Here is a 23466-nt window from a genome sequence, read left to right as displayed (position 1 = left end):
AATAACCTGCTCACTGATGGCCGGTTTGGGTTCCGCCAAGACCACTCGGCTTCCAACCTCATTGCAGCCTTGGTCCAACCATGGACAAATAACTGAATTCCAGAGGTGAGGTGAGAGTGACTGCCTTGACATCAAGGCAGCATTTGACCGAGTGTGGCATCAAGGAGCCCTAGTAAAGCTGAAGTAAATGCAAAACGGGGGGAATATTCTCCACTAGCTGTTCCGCGTTTCAGATCTGGAGTCACTGTGGAGCATCCACGAGGCTGAGATCTATGTGGATAGCACGTTTAACGAGGTGGTCACACCACAGGTAAAGATTGTACATGCAGACAGGTTTGAACTCCCCATTTCGTCACTTACCTTTCAGGTTACCGGGTATTTCGGATAAACCTTCTGCGATGTTCATGTAATCAAATGGATCAGAACCTGTTTAAAACAATTAACTTTCATCAATTCAGATCTGGGTGATATTATAGTAAAATCTGCAGTGTTTGAATCTGTCATTGAATTCAGTGGGTGATGTTACCGTACCAAGTTCCTGTATTTCTTTCAGTATTTTGTTCAGCTTTGGTAACCTGTGGCGCATTTTCACCAAGGATTCCCACATCACCCTTCGGGCCCCAGAGCCTTTCTCCATCACCAGAGTTAGGAGAAGTTTGGAACTGTCTGCCCGGTTTCCCTTCTCCGCGAGCTCAGTGACTGCCTGTAAAGAATAGTAATGAATATATTGAGGAGATGAGTGAAAGACAAACACTGATAATGAGAAGGAAAGGATCTGCTCAGTGATGGGATCTCCCAATTGTTTTGAGCACAGAAAGCAGTCACTGGGACGAGTACTGACCCATTCTGAACATGGGCTGAGGATTCTGTAAACATCTTGATTCACTCATTAACGGGAAATAAATGAGATAAAAGGAAAATAGAAATCAGGAATATTGTTCTCGGAGAGTGAGGAATCACTGAGAATCTGCAATAGGTTTAATGTGATTAGTATTCTCTGTGCTTCAGTGTCCAACATGACATCAGATTCCTGATTGACAATAAGATGCACTCGTTTCTCACACTTACTTCCTGCTTTCACACTTTGTTATTTACCAAGAACTAAACCAACAGCGAATCGGAACTCGAGTGGCAGGGAAGGGACGATTCTGAAGTGAGGGAAGCTGCTAGAAAACTACCTGAGCAATTACATCGACAAATCAAAGCAACCACTGTTGATTTATCGGTCACATAAATCGACCAAAAAAATGAAAAATCCAATTACATGTCCGTCGGTGATAGACATGTTTGACAACCATTATTTTGCACGCACGCTGCCAGTATGAAACCGCAGTAACCCAGGCACACGTGCAGCATATAATCAGGACCTTTATCATCAACAACTTTTATTTAAATAGCGGCTTTAACGTCGAAGAATGTCCCAAGGCCCTTCACATAGACGGAATCAGACAATGGACCCGAGAGAAAGCAGGATATACTATTAAAGATGACCAAAAACTAGAGGAACGGTAAATTTTAAGGAGAGAGGTGGCGAGGCAGAGGGGTTCAGAGAGTGAATTACAGAGTGTGGAGCCTTAGACAACTGAACGCTTGGCCACCAGTGGTGTTGTAAAGGAAGGGGTGCACAAGAGGCCAGAATCAGAACAACAGGGCAAAGGCAGCATAGTTTGGAGTAGCTGAAGTTTATGGAGGGGCAGGGTGGGAGGCCGACTAGGGGAGCATTGGAATAGTCGAGGCTGGAGTTGAAAAAAGCATGGGTGAGGGTTCAGCAGCAGATGGAATGAGGTAGGGCTGAAGACGGACAATATTAGAGACAGAAGTAGGTGGTCTTTGAAAAGGAATGTATATGGGGTGGGGAGTTCAGATTGAGGTTGGATGAAGAGATATTGGACAGTTTGCTTCAGCCTCAGTGGTCTAGTAGGAGGATGAAATGAAGTGGTGAGGAGGCGGAGTTTGTAGAATACGATGGCTTCAGTTTTCACACTGTTTAATTGGATAAAAGTTCAAACTCAAAAAACGGCACGATCTAATAAAAATACTGAATCTAAAACGTGGAAGAACATTAAACTATGCAACTATTAATATTTCATCCGTCAGTCATCCTCTCTATAACCAGAGTGGAGCGGAAATTCATCCACATAAATTTAATTGACATTTGCAGACTGAATGAGCTCAATTTCCTAATGTTCCTCTGGGGAGTGAGGATCCAGACCCAGAGCACAGGAGGAGGTAATTTACCCAGTAGTGCAAACTCCATTTTGGACGCTCCATTTATGGGAAGGACATTTTAACAAATGGGGAACAGTCTTGCGGATTCACTGGGGTGTTATCAGAAATGAGGAGCTATGTGTTATTTTTTAATTCATTCATGGGATGTGGGCGTTGCTGGCAAAGTGAGCATGTATTGCCCATCCCTAGTTGCATTGAGAAGGTGGTGGTGAGCTGCCTTCTTGAACTGCTGCTGTCCGTGTGGTGAAGGTACTCCCACAGTGCTGTTAGGGAGGGAGTTCCAGGATTTCGACCCAGCGACGATGAAGGAACGGTGATATATTTCCAAGTCAGGATGGTGTGTGAATTGGAGGGGAACGTGGAGGTGATGGTGTTCCCATGTGCCTGCTGCCCTTGTCCTTCGAGGTGGGAGCGGTCGCGGGTTTGGGAGGTGCTGCCGAAGAAACCTTGGTGAGTTGCTGCAATGCATCTTGTAGATGGTACACACTGCAGCCTCGGTACGTCGCGTGTTTTGGTGGGGATTTGATCATCTGGGCTCATGCCACAAGAGTCAAGAAGATTAAGTGAGGAGTTGAGGGAAGTCTTCAAGATTCTGAACGCACATGATGAAATAAATAGCCCTTAAATTACGGTCTCTGTAATCCATTTGAAAGGCCTTGCAACTTTTGGAGCCGAAACTTGCAATCCGTCAATTTACGCCTTGACAGATCATCCAAACCGCCTGTAAAATGAGCATTGCTGGAGCAGAGATGGGCTATTTGCCCAACAATTGCCCACCCAGCTCTTATGGCTGCTAAAAGCAGGCCCAGGGCCTGCTTGCATCAGCATAATGGTTTATATAAGGCTTAAATAAAACATGTAAAAATCCAATATTATGCACATACATGTCAAATGAGTTTTTGCGAATATTGACCCGGATTCAGATGGCTAAAATTATTTATCAAAAAATTAAATTTTTATTGAGGTTGGTGCAATGAAGGATCTTTTGCATAAAATTGCAGTTCAGTACATTTATCATTATTATTATTCTGTACATTTATAATTATTTGGAGATTACATTGCTTATCATTAGGGGATTCCCTTTATAGATGATAGAAAAGGAATCCTCCTTTGTCATTGGAGAACCGGGCGCACGAGATCCCAGGCATGTTTCTGAACCACCTGTGTCACTGTGATCTGTTGGCCCTTACACTGCCTCAACCTGGAGGCCCAAGACCAGAACTCATCACAGCCTGGACCCCAGCAGGTACTTTCAGAATTATTTAATGGGTCGGAATGTACTCCCGAGGTAGGCCTCCGACCGCAGAGTGTTTCCACTGTCTGTACAGAGGGGCAAACGTCGGCCAATTCGAAGTATTACGGGTAAGGTTAGATCCATTTATTTACCTACATTGTGGTTAGAATGCATAATTTACTCCCACAACCTGAAGCACTTGATAAATTATAACAATAGATAATTCTATTGTTTTTGAAAAATTGAGTTGTTAGTGTTTGTGGAGTGAACAACAACAGAAAGTGCTGGAAAACTCAGCAGGCCAGGCAACACCCGTGGAGAGAAATTAGAGTCGATATTTCGGGTCAAAACCCTTTGGCCGAAACGACGACTCTAATTTCTCTCCACGGATGTTGCCTGGCCTGCTGAGTTTTTCCAGCATTTTCTGTTGTTATTTTGGATTTCCAGCATCTGCAGTATTTTGCTATCATACTAGGAAACTGGGAAGTTGGGAATAGCTAAGGTTGGATATTAATAGTAATAGGTAGTGAGCAGGAGGTTGGGAACACACTAGGTGGGATATTAATGGTAATGGCTAGAGAGCAGGAGGTTGGGATTAGACTAGGTGGGATATTAACGGTAATGGGTAGAGAGCAGGTGGTTGGGATTAGACGAGGTGGGATATTAACAGTAATGGGCAGTGAGCAGGAGGTTGGGATAAGACTAGGTGGGATATTAACAGTTATGGGCAGAGAGCAGGAGGTTGGGATGAGACTAGGTGGGATATTAACGGTAATGGGTAGTGAGCAGGAGGTTGGGATTAGACTAGGTGGGATATTAACAGGAATGGGCAGTGAGCAAGAGGTTGGGTTAAGAGTAGGAGGGATATTAACGGTAACGGCTAGAGAGCAGAAGGTTGGGATTAGACTAGGTGGGATATTAAAGGTAATGGACAGTGAGCAGGAGGTTGGGATTCGACTAGGTGGGATATTAACAGTAATGGGTAGTGAGGAGGAGGTTGGGATTAGACTAGGTGAGATATTATCAGTAATGGGTAGTGAGCAGAACGTTGGGATTAGACGAGATGGGATATTAACGGTAATGGGTAGTGGGCAGGAGGTTGGGATTGGACTAGGTGGGTTATTAACGGTAATGGGCAGTGAGCAGGAGGTTGGGATTAGACTAGGTGGATATTAACGGTAATGGGCAGTGAGCAGGTGGTTGGGATTAGACTAGGTGGGATATTAACGGTAATGGGCATTGAGCAGGAGATTGGGATTAGACTAGGTGGGATATTAACAGTAATGGGCGGAGGGCAGGAGGTTGGGATAAGACTAGGTGGGATATTAACATTAATGGGCAGAGAGCAGGAGGTTGGGATTAGACTAGGTGGGAAATTAATGGTAATGGGTAGTGAGCAGGAGGTTGGGATTAGACTAGGTGGGATATTAACAGTAATGGGCAGTGAGCAGGAGGTTGGGATAAGACTAGGTGGGATATTGTCGGTAATGGGCAGTGAGCAGGAGGTTGGGATTAGACTAGGTGAGATATTATCAGTAATGGGTAGTGAGCAGGAGGTTGGGATTCGGCTAGGTGGGATATTAACGGCAATGGGTAGTGGGCAGGAGGTTGGGATTAAACTAGGTGTGATATTAACGGTAATGGGCAGTGAGCAGGAGGTAGGGATTAGACTAGTTGGATATTAACGGTAATTGGCAGTGAGCATGTGGTTGGTATTAGACGAGGTGGGATATTAACGGTAATGGGTAGTGGGCAGGAGGTTGGGATTAGACTAGGTGGGATATTATCGGTAATGGGCAGTGAGCAGGAGGTTGGGATTAGACTAGGTGGGATATTAACGGTAATGGGCAGTGAGCAGGAGGTTGGGATTAGACTAGGTGGGATATTAACAGTAATGGGCCGTGAGCAGGAGGTTGGGATAAGACTAGGTGGGATATTAATGGTAATGGGTAGTGGGCAGGACGTTGGGATTAAACTAAGTGGGATATTAACGGTAATGGGCAGTGAGCAGGAGGTTGGGATTAGACTAGGTGACATATTAACAGTAAGGTGTAGTGAGCAGGAGGTTGGGTTTAGACTAGGTGGGATATTAACAGTAATGGGCAGTGAGCAGGAGGTTGGGATGAGATTAGGTGGGATATTAATAGTAATGGGTAGTGAGCAGGTGGTTGGGGTTAGACTAGGTGGGATATTATCGGTAATGGGCAGTGAGCAGGAGGTTGGGATTAGACTAGGTGGGATTTTAACTGTAATGGGTAGTGAGCAGGAGTTTGGGATTAGCCTAGGTGGGATATTATCGGTAATGGGCAGTGAGCAGGAGGTTGGTATTAAACTAGGTAGGATATTAACTGTAATGGGTAGTGAGCAGGAGGTTGGGATTAGACTGGTTGGGATATTAACAGTAATGGGCAGAGAGCAGGAGGTTGGGATAAGACTAGGTGGGATATTAACAGTAACGGCTATAGAGCAGGAGGTTGGGATTAGACGAGGTGGGATATTAACGGTAATGGGCAGTGAGGAGGAGGTTGGGATTAGTCTAGGTGGGATATTAACAGTAGTGGGTAGTGAGGAGGAGGTTGGGATTAGACTAGGTGAGATATTATCAGTAATGGGTAGTGAGCAGGAGGTTGGGATTAGTCTAGGTGGGATATTAACGGTAATGGGTAGTGGGCAGGAGGTTGGGATTAAACTAGATGGGATATTATCGGTAATGGGCAGTGAGCAGGAGGTTGGGATTAGACTAGGTGGATATTAACGGTAATGGGCAGTGAGCAGCTGGTTGGTATTAGACTAGTTGGGATATTAACGGTAATGGGTAGTGGGCAGGAGGTTGTTTTAGACTAGGTGGGATATTATCGGAAATGGGCAATGAGCAGGAGGTTGGGATTAGACAAGGTGGGATATTAACGGTAATGGGCAGTGAGCAGGAGGTTGGGATTAGACTAGGTGACATATTAACAGTAAAGTGTAGTGAGCAGGAGGTTGGGGAAAGACTACAAGGGATATTAACAGTAATGGGCAGTGAGCAGGAGGTTGGGATTAGACTAGGTGGTATTTTAACTGTAATGGGTTGTGAGCAGGAGTTTGGGATTAGCCTAGGTGGGATATTATCGGTAATGGGCAGTGAGCAGGAGGTTGGGATTAAACTAGGTAGGATATTAACTGTAATGGGTAGTGAGCAGGAGGTTGGGATTAGACTAGGTGGGATATTAACGGAAATGGGCAGTGAGCAGGTGGTTGGGATGAGACTAGGTGGGATATTAACGGTAATGGGCAGTGAGCAGGAGGTTGGGATTAGACTAGTTGGGATATTAACGGTAATGGGCAGTGAGCAGGAGGTTGGGATTAGACTAGGTGGGATATTAACAGTAATGGGCAGTGAGCAGGAGCTTAGGATTAGACTAGGTGGGATATTAACAGTAATGGGTAGTGAGCAGGAGGTTGGGATGAGTCCAGGTGGGATATTAACAGTAATGGGTAGTGAGCAGGAGTTTGGAATTAAACTAGGTGGGACATTAACTGTCATGGGCAGTGAGCAGGAGGTTGGGATTAGACTAGGTGGAATATTAACAGTAATGGGTAGTGAGCAGGAGGTTGGGATTAGACTAGGTGGGATATTAACAGTAATGTGTAGTGAGCAGGAGGTTGGGCTTAGACTAGGTGGGATATTAACAGTAATGGGCAGTGAGCAGGAGGTTGGGATTAGACGTGGTGGGATATTAACGGTAATGGGTAGTGAACAGAAGGCTGGGATTAGACTAGGTGGGATATTAACTGTAATGGGCAGTGAACAGGAGGTTGGGATTAGATTAGGTCGGATATTAACAGTAATGGGCAGTGAGCAGGAGATTGGGATTAGACTAGGTGGGATATTAACAGTAATGGGTAGTGTGCAGGATGTTGGGATTAGACTAGGTGGGATATTAACATTAATGGGCAGTGAGCAGGAGGTTGGGATTAGACTAGGTGGGATATTAACAGTAATGGGTAGTGAGCAGGAGGTTGTGATTAGACTAGGTGGGTTATTAACAGTAATGGGCAGTGAGCAGGATGTTGGGATTAGACTAGGTGGGATATTAACGGTAATGGGCAGTGAGCAGCAGGCTGGGATGAGACTAGGTGGGATATTAACAGTAATGGGTAGTGAGCAGGAGGTTGGAATTAGACTAGGTGGGATATTAACGGTAATGGGCAGTGAGCAGGAGGTTGGGATTGGACTAGGTGGGAGGTTAAGAGTAATGGGCAGTGAGCAGGAGGTTGGGATTAGACTAGGTGGGATATTAACAGTAATGGGCAGTTAGCAGGTGGTTGGGATTAGACTAGGTGAGATATTAACGGTAATGGGCAGAGAGCAGGAGGTTGGGATTGGACTAGATGGGATATTAACAGTAATGGGCAATGAGCAGGCGGTTGGGATTAAACTAGGTGGGATATTAACGGTAATGGGCAGTGAGCAGGAGTTTGGAATTAGACTAGGTGGGATATTAACGGTAATGGGCAGTGCGCAGGAGGTTGGGATTAGACAAGGTGGGATATTAACAGTAATGGGCAGTGAGCAGGAGATTGGGATAAGACTAGGTCGGATATTATCGGTAATGGGTAGTGAGCAGGAGGTTGGGATTAGACTAGGTGGGATATTAACAGTAATGGGTAGTGAGCAGTAGGTTGGGATTAAACTAGGTGGGATATTAACAGTAATGGGTAGTGAGCGGGAGGTTGGGATTAGACTAGGTGGGATATTAATAGTAATGGGCATTGAGCAGGAGGTTGGGTTAGACTGGGTGGGATATTAACAGTAATGGGTAGTGAGCAGAAGGTTGGGATTAGATTAGGTGGGATATTAACAGTAATGGGCAGTGAGCTGGAGGTTAGGATTAGACTAGGTGCGATATTAAGAGTAATGGGCAGTGAGCAGGAGGTTAGGATTAGACTAGGTGGGATATTAACAGTAATGGGTAGTGAGCAGGAGGTTGGGATTAGACTAGGTGGATATTAACTGTAATGGGCAGTGAGCAGGAAGTTGGGATTAGACTAGGTGGGATATTAACAGTAATGGGTAGTGAGCAGTAGGTTGGGATTAGACTCGGTGGGATATTAACAGTCATGGGCAGTGAGAAGGAGGTTGAGATTAGACTAGGTGGAAAGTAACGGTAATGGGCAGTGAGCAGGAGGTTGGGATTAGACTAGGTGTGATACTAACGGTAATGGGTAGTGGGCAGGAGGTTGGGATTAGACTAGGTGGGATATTAACGGTAATGGGTAGTGAGCAGAAGGTTGGGATTAGACTAGGTGGGATATTAACGGTAATGGGCAGTGAGCAGCAGGTTGGGATTAGACTAGGTGGAATATTAACAGTAAGGAGTAGTGAGCAGGAGGTTGGGATTAGACTAGGTGGGATATTAACGGTAATGGGTAGTGGGCAGGAGGTTGGGACTAAACTAGGTGGGATATTAACGGTAATGGGCAGTGAGCAGGAGGTTGGGATGAGACTAGGTGAGATATTAACAGTAAGGTGTCGTGAGCAGGAGGTTGGGTTTAGACTAGGTGGGATATTAACTGTAATGGGCATGAGCAGGAGGTTGGGATTAGACTAGGTGGGATATTAACAGTAATGGATAGTGAGCAGGAGGTTGGGATTAGGCTAGGTGGGATATTATCGGTAATGGGCAGTGAGCAGGAGGTTGGGATTAGACTAGGTGGGATGTTAACAGTAATGTGTAGTGAGCAGGAGGTTGGGATTAGACTAGATGGGATATAAACAGTAATGGGCAGTGAGCCGGAGGTTGGGATTAGACTAGGTGGGATATTAACAGTAATGGGCAGTGAGCAGGAGGTTGGGATTAGACTTGGTGGGATATTAACGGTAATGGGTAGTGAACAGGAGGCTGGGATTAAACTATGTGGGATACTTACGGTAATGGGCAGTGAGCAGGAGGTTGGGATTAGACTATGTGAGATATTAACAGTAAGGTGTAGTGAGCAGGAGGTTGGGTTTAGACTAGGTGGGATATTAACTGTAATGGATAGAGAGCAGGAGGTTGGGATTAGGCTAGGTGGGATATTATCGGTAATGGGCAGTGAGCAGGAGGTTGGGATTAGACTAGGTGGGATGTTAACAGTAATGTGTAGTGAGCAGGAGGTTGGGATTAGACTAGATGGGATATAAACAGTAATGGGCAGTGAGCTGGATGTTGGGATTAGACTAGGTGGGATATTAACAGTAATGGGCAGTGAGCAGGAGGTTGGGATGAGACGAGGTGGGATATTAACAGTAATGGGCAGTGAGCAGGAGGTTGGGATTGGACTTGTTGGGATATTAACGGTAATGGGTAGAGAACAGGAGGCTGGGATTAGACTAGGTGGGATATTAACTGTAATGGGCAGTGAGCAGGAGGTTGGGATTAGACTAGGTGGGATATTAACAGTAATGGGCAGTGAGCAGGAGGTTGGGATTAGATTGGTGGGTTATTAACAGTCTTGGGCAGTGAGGAGGAGGTTGGGATTAGACTAGGTGGGATATTAACGGTAATGAGCAGTGAGCAGGAGGTTGGGATCAGACTAGGTGAGATATTAACGGTAATGGGCAGTGAGGAGGAGTTTGGGATTAGACTAGGTGGGATATTCACAGTAATGGGCAGTTAGCAGGTGGTTGGGATTAGACTAGGTGAGATATTAACGGTAATGGGCAGTGAGCAGGAGTTTGGGATTAGACTAGGTGAGATATTAACAGTAATGGATAGTGAGCAGGAGGTTGGGATTAGACTAGGTGGGATATTAACAGTAATGGATAGTGAGCAGGAGGTTGGGATTAGACTAAGTGGGATATTAACAGTAATGGGCAATGAGCAGGAGGTTAGGATTAGACTGGGTGCGATATTAATAGTAATGGGCATTGAGCAGGAGGTTGGGATTAGACTAGGTGGGATATTAACAGTAATGGGAAGTGAGCAGGAGGTTGGGCTTAGACTAGGTGGGATATTAACAGTAATGGGCAGTGAGCAGGAGGTTGGGATTAGACTTGGTGGGATATTAACGGTAATGGGTAGTGAACAGAAGGCTGGGATTAGACTAGGTGAGATATTAACTGTAATGGGCAGTGAACAGGAGGTTGGGATTAGATTAGGTCGGATATTAACAGTAATGGGCAGTGAGCAGGAGATTGGCATTAGACTAGGTGGGATATTAACAGTAATGGGTAGTGTGCAGGAGGTTGGGATTAGACTAGGTGGGATATTAACATTAATGGGCAGTGAGCAGGAGGTTGGGATTAGACTAGGTGGGATATTAACAGTAATGGGTAGTGAGCAGGAGGTTGTGATTAGACTAGGTGGGTTATTAACAGTAATGGGCAGTGAGCAGGATGTTGGGATTAGACTAGGTGGGATATTAACGGTAATGGGCAGTGAGCAGCAAGCTGGGATGAGACTAGGTGGGATATTAACAGTAATGGGTCGTGAGCAGGAGGTTGGAATTAGACTAGGTGGGATATTAACGGTAATGGGCAGTGTGCAGGAGGTTGGGATTGGACTAGGTGGGATGTTAAGAGTAATGGGCAGTGAGCAGGAGGTTGGGATTAGACTAGGTGGGATATTAACAGTAATGGACAGTTAGCAGGTGGTTGGGATTAGACTAGGTGAGATATTAACGGTAATGGGCAGAGAGCAGGAGGTTGGGATTAGACTAGATGGGATAATAACAGTAATGGGCAATGAGCAGGCGGTTGGGATTAAACTAGGTGGGATATTAACGGTAATGGGCAGTGAGCAGGAGGTTGGAATTAGACTAGGTGGGATATTATCGGTAATGGGCAGTGCGCAGGAGGTTGGGATTAGACTAGGTGGGATATTAACAGTAATGGGCAGTGAGCAGGAGATTGGGATAAGACTAGGTGGGATATTATCGGTAATGGGTAGTGAGCAGGAGGTTGGGATTAGACTAGGTGGGATATTAACAGTAATGGGTAGTGAGCAGTAGGTTGGGATTAAACTAGGTGGGATATTAACAGTAATGGGTAGTGAGCGGGAGGTTGGGATTAGACTAGGTGGGATATTAATAGTAATGGGCATTGAGCAGGAGGTTGGGTGAGACTGGGTGGGATATTAACAGTAATGGGTAGTGAGCAGGAGGTTGGGATTAGATTAGGTGGGATATTAACAGTAATGGGCAGTGAGCTGAAGGTTAGGATTAGACTAGGTGCGATATTAAGAGTAATGGGCAGTGAGCAGGAGGTTAGGATTAGACTAGGTGGGATATTAACAGTAATGGGTAGTGAGCAGGAGGTTGGGATTAGACTAGGTGGATATTAACTGTAATGGGCAGTGAGCAGGAAGTTGGGATTAGACTAGGTGGGATATTAACAGTAATGGGTCGTGAGCAGGAGGTTGGGATTAGACTAGGTGGGATAGTAACAGTAATCGGTAGTGAGCAGTAGGTTGGGATTAGACTCGGTGAGATATTAACAGTCATGGGCAGTGAGAAGGAGGTTGAGATTAGACTAGGTGGATAGTAACGGTAATGGGCAGTGAGCAGGAGGTTGGGATTAGACTAGGTGTGATACTAACGGTAATGGGTAGTGGGCAGGAGGTTGGGATTAGACTAGGTGGGATATTAACGGTAATGGGTAGTGAGCAGGAGGTTGGGATTAGACTAGGTGGGATATTAACGGTAATGGGCAGTGAGCAGCAGGTTGGGATTAGACTAGGTGGAATATTAACAGTAAGGAGTAGTGAGCAGGAGGTTGGGATTAGACTAGGTGGGATATTAACGGTAATGGGTAGTGGGCAGGAGGTTGGGACTAAACTAGGTGGAATATTAACGGTAATGGGCAGTGAGCAGGAGGTTGGGATGAGACTAGGTGAGATATTAACAGTAAGGTGTAGTGAGCAGGAGGTTGGGTTTAGACTAGGTGGGATATTAACTGTAATGGGCATGAGCAGGAGGTTGGGATTAGACGAGGTGGGATATTAACAGTAATGGATAGTGAGCAGGAGGTTGGGATTAGGCTAGGTGGGATATTATCGGTAATGGGCAGTGAGCAGGAGGTTGGGATTAGACTAGGTGGGATGTTAACAGTAATGTGTAGTGAGCAGGAGGTTGGGATTAGACTAGATGGGATATAAACAGTAATGGGCAGTGAGCTGGAGGTTGGGATTAGACTAGGTGGGATATTAACAGTAATGGGCAGTGAGCAGGAGGTTGGGATTAGATTTGGTGGGATATTAACGGTAATGGGTAGTGAACAGGAGGCTGGGATTAAACTATGTGGGATACTTACGGTAATGGGCAGTGAGCAGGAGGTTGGGATTAGACTAGGTGAGATATTAACAGTAAGGTGTAGTGAGCAGGAGGTTGGGTTTAGACGAGGTGGGATATTAACTGTAATGGATAGTGAGCAGGAGGTTGGGATTAGGCTAGGTGGGATATTATCGGGAATGGGCAGTGAGCAGAAGGTTGGGATTAGACTCGGTGGGATGTTAACAGTAATGTGTAGTGAGCAGGAGGTTGGGATTAGACTAGATGGGATATAAACAGTAATGGGCAGTGAGCTGGATGTTGGGATTAGACTAGGTGCGATATTAACAGTAATGGGCAGTGAGCAGGAGGTTGGGATGAGACGAGGTGGGATATTAACAGTAATGGGCAGTGAGCAGGAGGTTGGGATTAGACTTGTTGGGATATTAACGGTAATGGGTAGTGAACAGGAGGCTGGGATTAGACAAGGTGGGATATTAACTGTAATGGGCAGTGAGCAGGAGGTTGGGATTCGACTAGGTGGGATATTAACAGTAATGGGCAGTGAGCAGGAGGTTGGGATTAGACTAGGTGGGTTATTAACAGTAATGGGCAGTGAGGAGGACGTTGGGATTAGACTAGGTGGGATATTAACGGTAATGAGCAGTGAGCAGGAGGTTGGGATTAGACTAGTTGTGATATTAACGGTAATGGGCAGTGAGCAGGAGGTTGGGATTAGACGAGGTGAGATATTAACAGTAATGGGTAGTGAGCAGGAGGTTGGGATCAGGCTAGGTGGGATATTAACAGTAATGGATAGTGAGCAGGAGGTTGGGATTAGACTAGGTGGGATATTAACAGTAATGGGCAATGAGCAGGAGGTTAGGATTAGACTGGGTGCGACATTATTAGTAATGGGCATTGAGCAAGAGGTTGGGATTAGACTAGGTGGGATATTAACAGGAATGGGTAGTAAGTAGGAGGTTGGGATTAGATTTGGTGGGATATCAACAGTAATGGGCAGTGAGCAGGAGGTTAGGATTAGACTAGGTGCGATATTAAGAGTAATGGGCAGTGAGCAGGAGGTTAGGATTAGACTAGGTGGGATATTAACAGTAATGGGTCGTGAGCAGGAGGTTGGCATTAGATTAGGTGGATATTAAATGTAATGGGTAGTGAGCAGGAGATTGGGATTAGACGAGGTGGGATATGAACGGTAATGGGCAGTGAGCAGCAGGTTGGGATTAGACTAGGTGGGATATTAACAGTAATGCGCGGAGAGCAGGAGGTTGGGATTAGACTAGGTGGGATATTAACGGTAATGGGTAGTGGGCAGGAGGTTGGGATTAAACTAGGTGGGATATTAACGGTAATGGGCAGTGAGCAGGTGGTTGGGATTAGACTAGGTGGAATATTAACAGTAATGTGCGGAGAGCAGGAGGTTGGGATTAGACTAGGTGGGGTATTAACGGTAATGGGTAGTGGGCAGGAGGTTGGGATTAGGCTAGGTGAGATATTAACAGTGAGGTGTAGTGAGCAGGAGGTTGGGTTTAGACTAGGTGGGATATTAACAGTAATGGGCAGTGAGCAGGAGGTTGGGATTAGACTAGGTGGGATATTAACAGTAATGGGTAGTGAGCAGGAGGTTGGGATTAGGCTAGGTGTGATATTATCGGTAATGGGCAGTGAGCAGGAGGTTGGGATTAGACTAGGTGGGATTTTAACTGTAATGGGTAGTGAGACGGAGTTTGGGATTAGCCTAGGTGGGATATTAACGGTAATGGGCAGTGAGCAGGAGGTTTGGATAAGACTAGGTGGGATATTAACTGTAATTGGTAGTGAGCAGGAGGTTGGGATTAGCCTAGGTGGGATATTAACGGTAATGGGCAGTGAGCAGGTGGTTGGGATTAGACTAGGTGGGATATTAACAGTAATGGGCAGTGAGCAGGAGGTTGGGATTAGACTAGGTGGGATATTAACAGTCATGGGCAGCGAGCAGGTGGTTGGGATTAGACTAGGTGGGATATTAACGGTAATGGGCAGTGAGCAGGTGGTTGGGATTAGACTAGTTTTAGATATTAACGGTAATGGGCAGTGAGCAGGAGGTTGTGATTAGACTAGGTGGGATATTAACAGTAATGGGCAGTGAGCAGGAGGTTGGGATTAGATTAGGTGAGATATTAACAGTAATGGGCAGTGAGCAGGAGGTTGGGCTTAGAATAGGTGGGATATTAACAGTAATGGGTAGTGAGCAGAAGGTTGGGATTAGACTAGGCGGGATATTAACAGTAATGGGCAGTGAGCAGGAGGTTGGGCTTAGACTAGGTGGGATATTAACAGTAATGGGTAGTGAGCAGGAGGTTGGGATTAGACTAGATGGGTTATTAACAGTAATGGGCAGTGAGCAGGAGGTTGGGATTAGACTAGGTGGGATATTAACGGTAATTGTCAGTGAGCAGGAGGTTGGGATTAGAATAGGTGGGATATTAACGGTATTGGGCAGTGAAAAGGAGGTTGGGATTAGACTAGGTGGGATATAAACGGTAATGGTTGGTGAGCAGGATGTTGGGATTAGACTAGGTGGGTTATTAACAGTGTGGGTAGTGAGCAGCAGATTGGGATTAGACTAGGTGGGATATTAACGGTAATGGGCAGTGAGCAGCAGGTTGGGATTAGACTAGGTGGGATATTAACAGTAATGGGTAGTGAGCAGCAGGTTGAAATTAGACGAGGTGGGATATTAACGGTAATGGGCAGTGAGCAGGAGGTTGGGATGGGACTTGGTGGGATATTAAGAGTAATGGGCAGTGAGCAGAAGGTTGGGATTAGACTAGGTGGGATATTAACAGTAATGGGCAGTGAGCAGGAGGTTGGGATTAGACTAGGTGAGATATTAACGGTAATGGGCAGTGAGCAGGAGGTTGGGATAGACTTGATGGGATATTAACATTAATGGGCAATGAGCAGAAGGTTGGGATTAGACTAGGTGGGATATTAACGGTAATGGGCTGTGAGCAGGAGGTTGGGATTAGAATAGGTGGGATATTCACGGTAATGGGCAGTGCGCAGGAGGTTAGGATAAGACTTGGTGGGATATTAACGGTAATGGGTAGTGAGCAGAAGGTTGGGATTAGACTAGGTGGGATATTAACAGTAATGGGTAGTGAACAGGAGGTTGGGATTAGACTAGGTGGGATATTAACTGTAATGGGTAGTGAGCCGGAGGTTGGGATTAGACTTGGTGGGATATTAACAGTAATGGGCAGTGAGCAGGAGGTTAGGATTAGACTGGGTGCGATATTAATGGTAATGGGCATTGAGCAGGAGGTTGGGATTAGACTAGGTGGGATATTAACAGTAATGGGTAGTGAGCAGGAGGTTGGCATTAGATTAGGTGGGATATTAACAGTAATTTGCAGTGAGCAGGAGGTTGGGATTAGACTAGGTGAGATATTAACAGTCATGGGCAGTGAGCAGGAGGTTGAGATTAGACTAGGTGGATAGTAACGGTAATGGGCAGTGAGCAGAAGGTTGGGATTAGACAAGGTGGGATATTAACGGTAATGGGTAGTGGGCAGGAGGTTGGGTTTAGACTAGGTGGGATATTAACTGTAATGGGCAGTGAGCAGGAGGTTGTGATTAGACTAGGCGTGATGTTAACAGTAATGGATAGTGAGCAGGAGGTTGGGATTAGGCTAGGTGGGATATATCGGTAATGGACAGTGAGCAGGAGGTTGGGATTAGACTAGTTGGGATGTTAACAGTAATGTGTAGTGAGCAGGAGGTTGGGATTAGACTAGATGGGATATAAACAGTAATGGGCAGTGAGCTGGAGGTTGAGATTAGACTAGGTGGGATATTAACAGTAATGGGCAGTGAGCAGAAGGTTGGGATTAGACGAGGTGGGATATTAACAGTAATGGGCAGTGAGCAGGAGGTTGGGATTAGACTTAGTGGGATATTAACGGTAATGGTTAGTGAACAGCAGGCTGGGATTAAACTAGGTGGGATATTAACGGTAATGGGCAGTGAGCAGGAGGTTGGGATTAGACTAGGTGAGATATTAACAGTAAGGTGTAGGGAGCAGGAGGTTGGGTTTAGACAAGGTGGGATATTAACTGTAATGGGCAGTGAGCAGGATGTTGGGATTAGACTAGGTGGGATATTAACAGTAATGGGCAGTGAGCAGGAAATTTGGGATGAGACGAGGTGGGATATTAACAGTAATGGGCAGTGAGCAGGAGGCTGGGATTAGACTTGTTGGGATATTAACGGTAATGGGTAGTGAACAGGAGGCTGGGATTAGACTAGGTGGGATATTAACTGTAATGGGCAGTGAGCAGGAGGTTGGGATTAGACTAGGTGGGATATTAACAGTAATGGGCAGTGAGGAGGAGGTTGGGATTAGACTAGGTGGGTTATTAACAGTAATGGGCAGTGAGGAGAAGGTTGGGATTAGACTAGGTGGGATATTAACGGTAATGAGCAGTGAGCAGGAGGTTGGGATTAGACTAGTTGTGATATTAACGGTAATGGGCAGTGAGCAGGAGGTTGGGATTAGACTAGGTGAGATATTAACAGTAATTGGTAGTGAGCAGGAGGTTGGGATTAGACTAGGTGGGATATTACCAGTAATGGATGGTGAGCAGGAGGTTGGGATTAGACTAGGTGGGATATTAACAGTAATGGGCAATGAGCAGGAGGTTAGGATTTGACTGGGTGCGATATTAATAATAATGGGCATTGAGCAGGAGTTTGGGATTAGACTAGGTGGGATATTAACAGTAATGGGCATTGAGCAGGAGTTTGGGATTAGACTAGGTGGGATATTAACAGTAATGGGCAGTAAGCAGGACGTTGGGATTAGATTAGGTGGGATATCAACAGTAATGGGCAGTGAGCAGGAGGTTAGGATTAGACGAGGTGCGATATTAAGAGTAATGGGCAGTGAGCAGGAGGTTAGGATTAGACTAGGTGGGATATTAACAGTAATGGGTAGTGAGCAGGAGGTGGGAATTAGACTAGGTGGGATGTTAACGGTAATGGGCAGTGAGCAGGAGGTTGGGATTGGACTAGGTGGGATATTAAGAGTAATGGGCAGTGAGCAGGAGGTTGGGATTAGACTAGGTGGGATATTAACAGTAATGGGCAGTGAGCAGTAGGTTGGGATTAGACTAGGTGAGATATTAACGGTAATGGGCAGTGAGCAGGAGGTTCGGATTAGACTAGATGGGATATTAACAGTAATGGGCAATGAGCAGGAGGTTGGGATTAGACTAGGTGGGATATTAACGGTAATGGGCAGTGAGCAGGAGGTTGGGATTAGACTAGGTGGGATATTAACGGTAATGGGCAGTGCGCAGGAGGTTGGGATTAGACTAGGTGGGATATTAAAAGTAATGGGCAGTGAGCAGGAGGTTGGGGTAAGACTAGGTGGGATATTAACGGTAATGGGCAGTGAGCAGGAGGTTAGGATTAGACTGGGTGCGATATTAATTGTAATGGGCATTGAGCAGGAGGTTGGGATTAGACTAGGTGCGATATTAACAGTAATGGGTAGTGAGCAGGAGGTTGGGATCAGATTAGGTGGGATAATAACAGTGATGGGCAGTGAGCAGGAGGTTAGGATTAGACTAGGTGCGATATTAACAGTAATGGGCAGTGAGCAGCAGGTTAGGATTAGACTTGGTAGGATATTAACAGTAATGGGTAGTGAGCAGAAGGTTGGCATTAGACTAGGTGGATATTAAATGTAATGGGTGGTGAGCAGGAGATTGGGATTAGACTAGGTGGGATATTAACGGTAATGGGCAGTGAGCAGGAGGTTGAGATTAGACTAGGTGGGATATTATCTGTAATGGGCAGTGAGCAGGAGTTTGGGATTATACTAGGTGGGATATTAACAGTAATCGGTCGTGAGCAGGAGGTTGGGATTAGACTAGGTGGGATATTAACAGTAATCGGTAGTGAGCAGGAGGTTGGGATTAGACTAGGTGGGATATTAACAGTAATCGGCAGTGAGCAGGTAGTTGGGATTAGACTAGGTGAGATATTAACAGTCATGGGCATTGAGCAGGAGGTTGAGATTAGACTAGGTGGATAGTAACGGTAATGGGCAGTGAGCAGGAGGTTGGGATTAGACAAGGTGGGATATTAACGGTAATGGGTAGTGGGCAGGAGGTTGGGTTTAGACTAGATGGGATATTAACGGTAATGGGCAGTGAGCAGGAGGTTGGGATTAGACAAGGTGGGGTATTAACGGTAATGGGTAGTGGGCAGGAGGTTGGGATTAGACTAAGTGGGATATTAACGGTAATGGGCAGTGAGCAGGAGGTTGGGATTAGAATAGGTGGGATGTTAACAGTAATGGGCAGTGAGCAGGAGGTTGGGATTAGACTAGGTGAGATATTAACGGTAATGGGCAGTGAGCAGGAGGTTCGGATTAGACTAGATGGGATATTAACAGTAATGGGCAATGAGCAGGAGGTTGGGATTAGACTAGGTGGGATATTAACTGTAATGGGCAGTGAGCAGGAGGTTGGGATTAGATTGGTGGGATATTAACGGTAATGGGCAGTGCGCAGGATGTTGGGATTAGACTAGGTGGGATATTAAATGTAATGGGCAGTGAGCAGGAGGTTGGGATAAGACTAGGTGGGATATTAACGGTAATGGGCAGTGAGCAGGAGGTTAGGATTAGACTGGGTGCGATATTAATTGTAATGGGCATTGAGCAGGAGGTTGGGATTAGACTAGGTGCGATATTAACAGTAATGGGTAGTGAGCAGCAGGTTGGGATCAGATTAGGTGGGATAATAACAGTAATGGGCAGTGAGCAGAAGGTTAGGATTAGACTAGGTGCGATATTAACAGTAATGGGCAGTGAGCAGAAGGTTAGGATTAGACTAGGTAGGATATTAACAGCAATGGGTAGTGAGCAGGAGATTGGCATTAGACTAGGTGGATATTAAATGTAATGGGTGGTGAGCAGGAGATTGGGATTAGACTAGGTGGGATATTAACGGTAATGGGCAGTGAGCAGGAGGTTGAGATTAGACTAGGTGGGATATTAACTGTAATGGGCAGTGAGCAGGAGGTTGGGATTATACTAGGTGGGATATTAACAGTAATGGGTCGTGAGCAGGAGGTTGGGATTAGACTAGGTGGGATATTAACAGTAATCGGTAGTGAGCAGGAGGTTGGGATTAGACTAGGTGAGATATTAACAGTCATGTGCGGTGAGCAGGAGGTTGAGATTAGACTCGGTGGATAGTAACGGTAATGGGCAGTGAGCAGGAGGTTGGGATTAGACTAGGTGGGATATTAACGGTAATGTGTAGTGGGCAGGATGTTGGGATTAGACTAGGTGGGATATTAACGATAATGGGCAGTGAGCAGGAGCTTGGGATTAGACTAGGTGGGATATTAACGGTAATGGGCAATGAGCAGCAGTTTGGGATTAGACTAGGTGGGTTATTAACAGTAATGGGCGGTGAGCAGGAGGTTGGGATTAGACTAGGTGAGATATTAACAGAAAGGTGTAGTGAGCAGGAGGTTGGGTTTAGACTAGGTGGGATATTAACAGTCAAGGGCAGTGAGCAGGAGGTTGGGATTAGACTAGATGGGATATTAACAGTAATGGGTAGTGAGCAGGACGTTGGGATTAGACTAGGTGGGATATTATCGGTAATGGGCAGTGAGCAGGAGGTTGGGATTAGACGACGTGGGATTTTAACTGTAATGGGTAGTGAGCAGGAGGTTGGGATTAGACTAAGGTGGGATATTAACGGTAATGGGCATTGAGCAGGTGGTTGGGATTAGACTAGGTGGGATATTAACAGTAATGGGTAGTGAGCAGGTGGTTGGGATTAGATCATGTGGGATATTAACAGTAATGGGTAGTGAGCAGGAGGTTGGAATTAGATTAGGTGGGATATTAACAGTAATGGGCAGTGAGCAGGAGGTTAGGATTAGACTAGGTGGGATATTAACAGTAATGGGTAGTGAGCAGGAGGTCGGCATTAGACTAGGTGGATATTAAATGTAGTGGGTAGTGAGCAGGAGATTGGGATTAGTCCAGGTGGGATACTAACGGTAATGGGCAGTTAGCAGGAGGTTGAGATTAGACAAGGTTGGATATTAACTGTAATGGGCAGTGAGCAGGAGGTTGGGATTAGACTAGGTGAGATATTAACAGTCATGGGCAGTGAGCAGGAGGTTGAGATTAGACTAGGTGGATAGTAACGGGAATGGGCAGTGAGCAGGAGGTTGGGAGGAGACTAGGTGGGATATTAACGGTAATGGGCAGGGAGCAGGAGGTTGGGATTAGACTAGGTGGGATATTAGCGGTAATGGGCAGTGAGCAGAAGGTTGCGATTAGACTAGGTGGGATATTAACAATAATGGGCGGTGAGCAGGAGGTTGGGATTAGACTAGGTGGGATATTAACCGTAATGGCTAGTGGGCAGGAGGTTGGGATTAAACAAGGTGGGATATTAACGGTAATGGGCAGTGACAAGGAGGTGGGGTTAGACTAGGTGAGATATTAACAGTAAGGTGTAGTGAGCAGGAGGTTGGGTTTAGACTAGGTGGGATATTAACAGTAATGGGCAGTGAGCAGGAGGTTGGGATTTGAATAGGTGGGATTTTAACTGTAATGGGTAGTGAGCAGGAGTTTGGGATTAGACTAGGTGGGATATTAACTGTAATGGGTAGTGAGCAGGAGGTTGGGATTAGACTAGGTGTGATATTAACGGTAATGGGCAGTGAGCAGGTGGTTGGGATTAGGCTAGGTGGGATATTAACAGTAATGGACAGTGAGCAGGAGGTTGGGATTAGACTAGTTGGGATATTAACGGTAATGGGCAGTGAGCAGGAGGTTGGGATTAGACTAGTTGGGATATTAACGGTAATGGGCAGTGAGCAGGAGGTTGGGATTAGACTAGGTGGGATATTAACAGTAATGGGCAGTGAGCAGGAGGTTGGGATTAGACTAGGTGGGATATTAACAGTAATGGGTAGTGAGCAGGAGGTTGGGATTAGACTAGGTGGGATATTAACAGTAATGGGCAGTGAGCAGGAGGTTCTGATTAGACTAGGTGGGATTTTAACAGTAATGGGTAGTGAGCAGGAGGTTGGGATTAGACTAGGTGGGATATTAACGGAAATGGGCAGTGAGAAGGAGGTTGGGATTAGACTAGGTGGGATATTAACAGTAATGGGCAGTGAGCAGGAGGTTGGGATTAGACTAGGTGGGATATTAACAGTAATGGGCGGTGAGCAGGAGGTTGGGATTAGACTAGGTGGGATATTAACGATAATGGGTAGTGTGCAGGAGTTTGGGAGTAAACTAGGTGGGATATTAACGGTAATGGGCAGTGAGCAGGAGGTTGGGATTAGACTAGGTGAGATATTAACAGAAAGGTGTAGTGAGCAGATGGTTGGGTTTAGACTAGGTGGGATATTAACAGTCATGAGTAGTGAGCAGGAGGTTGGGATTAGACTAGGTGGGATATTATCGGTAATGTGCAGTGAGCAGGACGTTGGGATTAGACTGCGTGGGATTTTAACTGTAATATGTAGTGAGCAGGATTATGGGATTTGACTAGGTGGGATATTAACAGTAATGGGTAGTGAGCAGGAGGTTGGGATTAGACCAGGTGGGATATTAACAGTAATGGTTAGTGAGCAGGAGGTTGGAATTAGATTAGGTGGGATATTAACAGTAATGGGCAGTGAGCAGGAGGTTAGGATTAGACTAGGTGCGATATTAACAGTAATGGGTAGTGAGCAGGATGTTGGCATTAGTCTAGGTTGATATTAAATGTAATGGGTAGTGAGCAGGAGATTGGGATTAGACTAGGTGGGATATTAACGGTAATGGGCAGTAAGCAGGAGGTTGGGATTATACTAGGTGGGATATTAACAGTAATGGGTCGTGAGCAGGAGGTTGGGATTAGACTAGGTGAGATATTAACAGTCATGGGCAGTGAGCAGGAGGTTGGGATTAGACTTGGTGGGATATTAACCGTAATGGCTAGTGGGCAGGAGGTTGGGATTAAACAAGGTGGGATATTAACGGTAATGGGCAGTGACAAGGAGGTGGGGTTAGACTTGGTGTGATATTAACAGTGAGGTGTAGTGAGCAGGAGGTTGGGATTAGACTAGTTGGGATATTAACGGTAATGGGCAGTGAGCAGGAGGTTGGGATTAGACTAGTTGGGATATTAACGGTAATGGGCAGTGAGCAGGAGGTGGGGATTAGACTAGGTGGGATTTTAACAGTAATGGGCAGTGAGCAGGAGGTTGGGATTAGACTAGGTGGGATATTAACAGTAATGGGTAGTGAGCAGGAGGTTGGGATTAGACTAGGTGGGATATTAACAGTAATGGGAAGTGAGCAGGAGGTTGTGATTAGACTAGGTGGGATTTTAACAGTAATGGTTAGTGAGCAGGCGGTTGGGATTAGACTAGGTGGGATATTAACGGAAATGGGCAGTGAGCAGGAGGTTGGGATTAGACTAGGTGGGATATTAACAGTAATGGGCAGTGAGCAGGTGGTTGGGATTAGACTCGGTGGGATATTAACAGTAATGGGCGGTGAGCAGGAGGTTGGGAATAGACTAGGTGGGATATTAACGATAATGGGTAGTGTGCAGGAGGTTGGGAGTAAACTAGGTGGGATATTAACGGTAATGGGCAGTGAGCAGGAGGTTGGGATTAGACTAGGTGAGATATTAACAGAAAGGTGTAGTAAGCAGATGGTTGGGTTT

The 23466-nt window shown here is 45.8% G+C and overlaps 1 protein-coding gene across 2 annotated transcripts in view; it reads right to left on the bottom strand.

The window, feature by feature from the left end:
• Nucleotides 1-23466, bottom strand: part of LOC147084778 (NACHT, LRR and PYD domains-containing protein 3-like) — a 113520-nt gene that overhangs the window by 27862 nt on the left and 62192 nt on the right. For both annotated transcript variants that reach the window (XM_085979498.1, XM_085979499.1), the window contains exons 6-7: nucleotides 532-703; nucleotides 361-426 (exon numbers count right to left, since the gene is read on the bottom strand). In XM_085979498.1, the coding sequence (XP_085835624.1) occupies nucleotides 361-426; nucleotides 532-703 (238 nt within the window). The remainder of the gene's footprint in view (nucleotides 1-360; nucleotides 427-531; nucleotides 704-23466) is intronic.

This window comes from Somniosus microcephalus, unplaced genomic scaffold (genome assembly GCF_052327205.1).
Source record: "Somniosus microcephalus isolate GS21.2 unplaced genomic scaffold, FLI_Smic_1.0 unresolved_chr9, whole genome shotgun sequence".
Lineage (NCBI taxonomy): Eukaryota > Metazoa > Chordata > Chondrichthyes > Squaliformes > Somniosidae > Somniosus > Somniosus microcephalus.
Note: the sequence above shows the minus strand (reverse complement) of the source record. Positions and strands in the feature narration are given on the sequence as shown.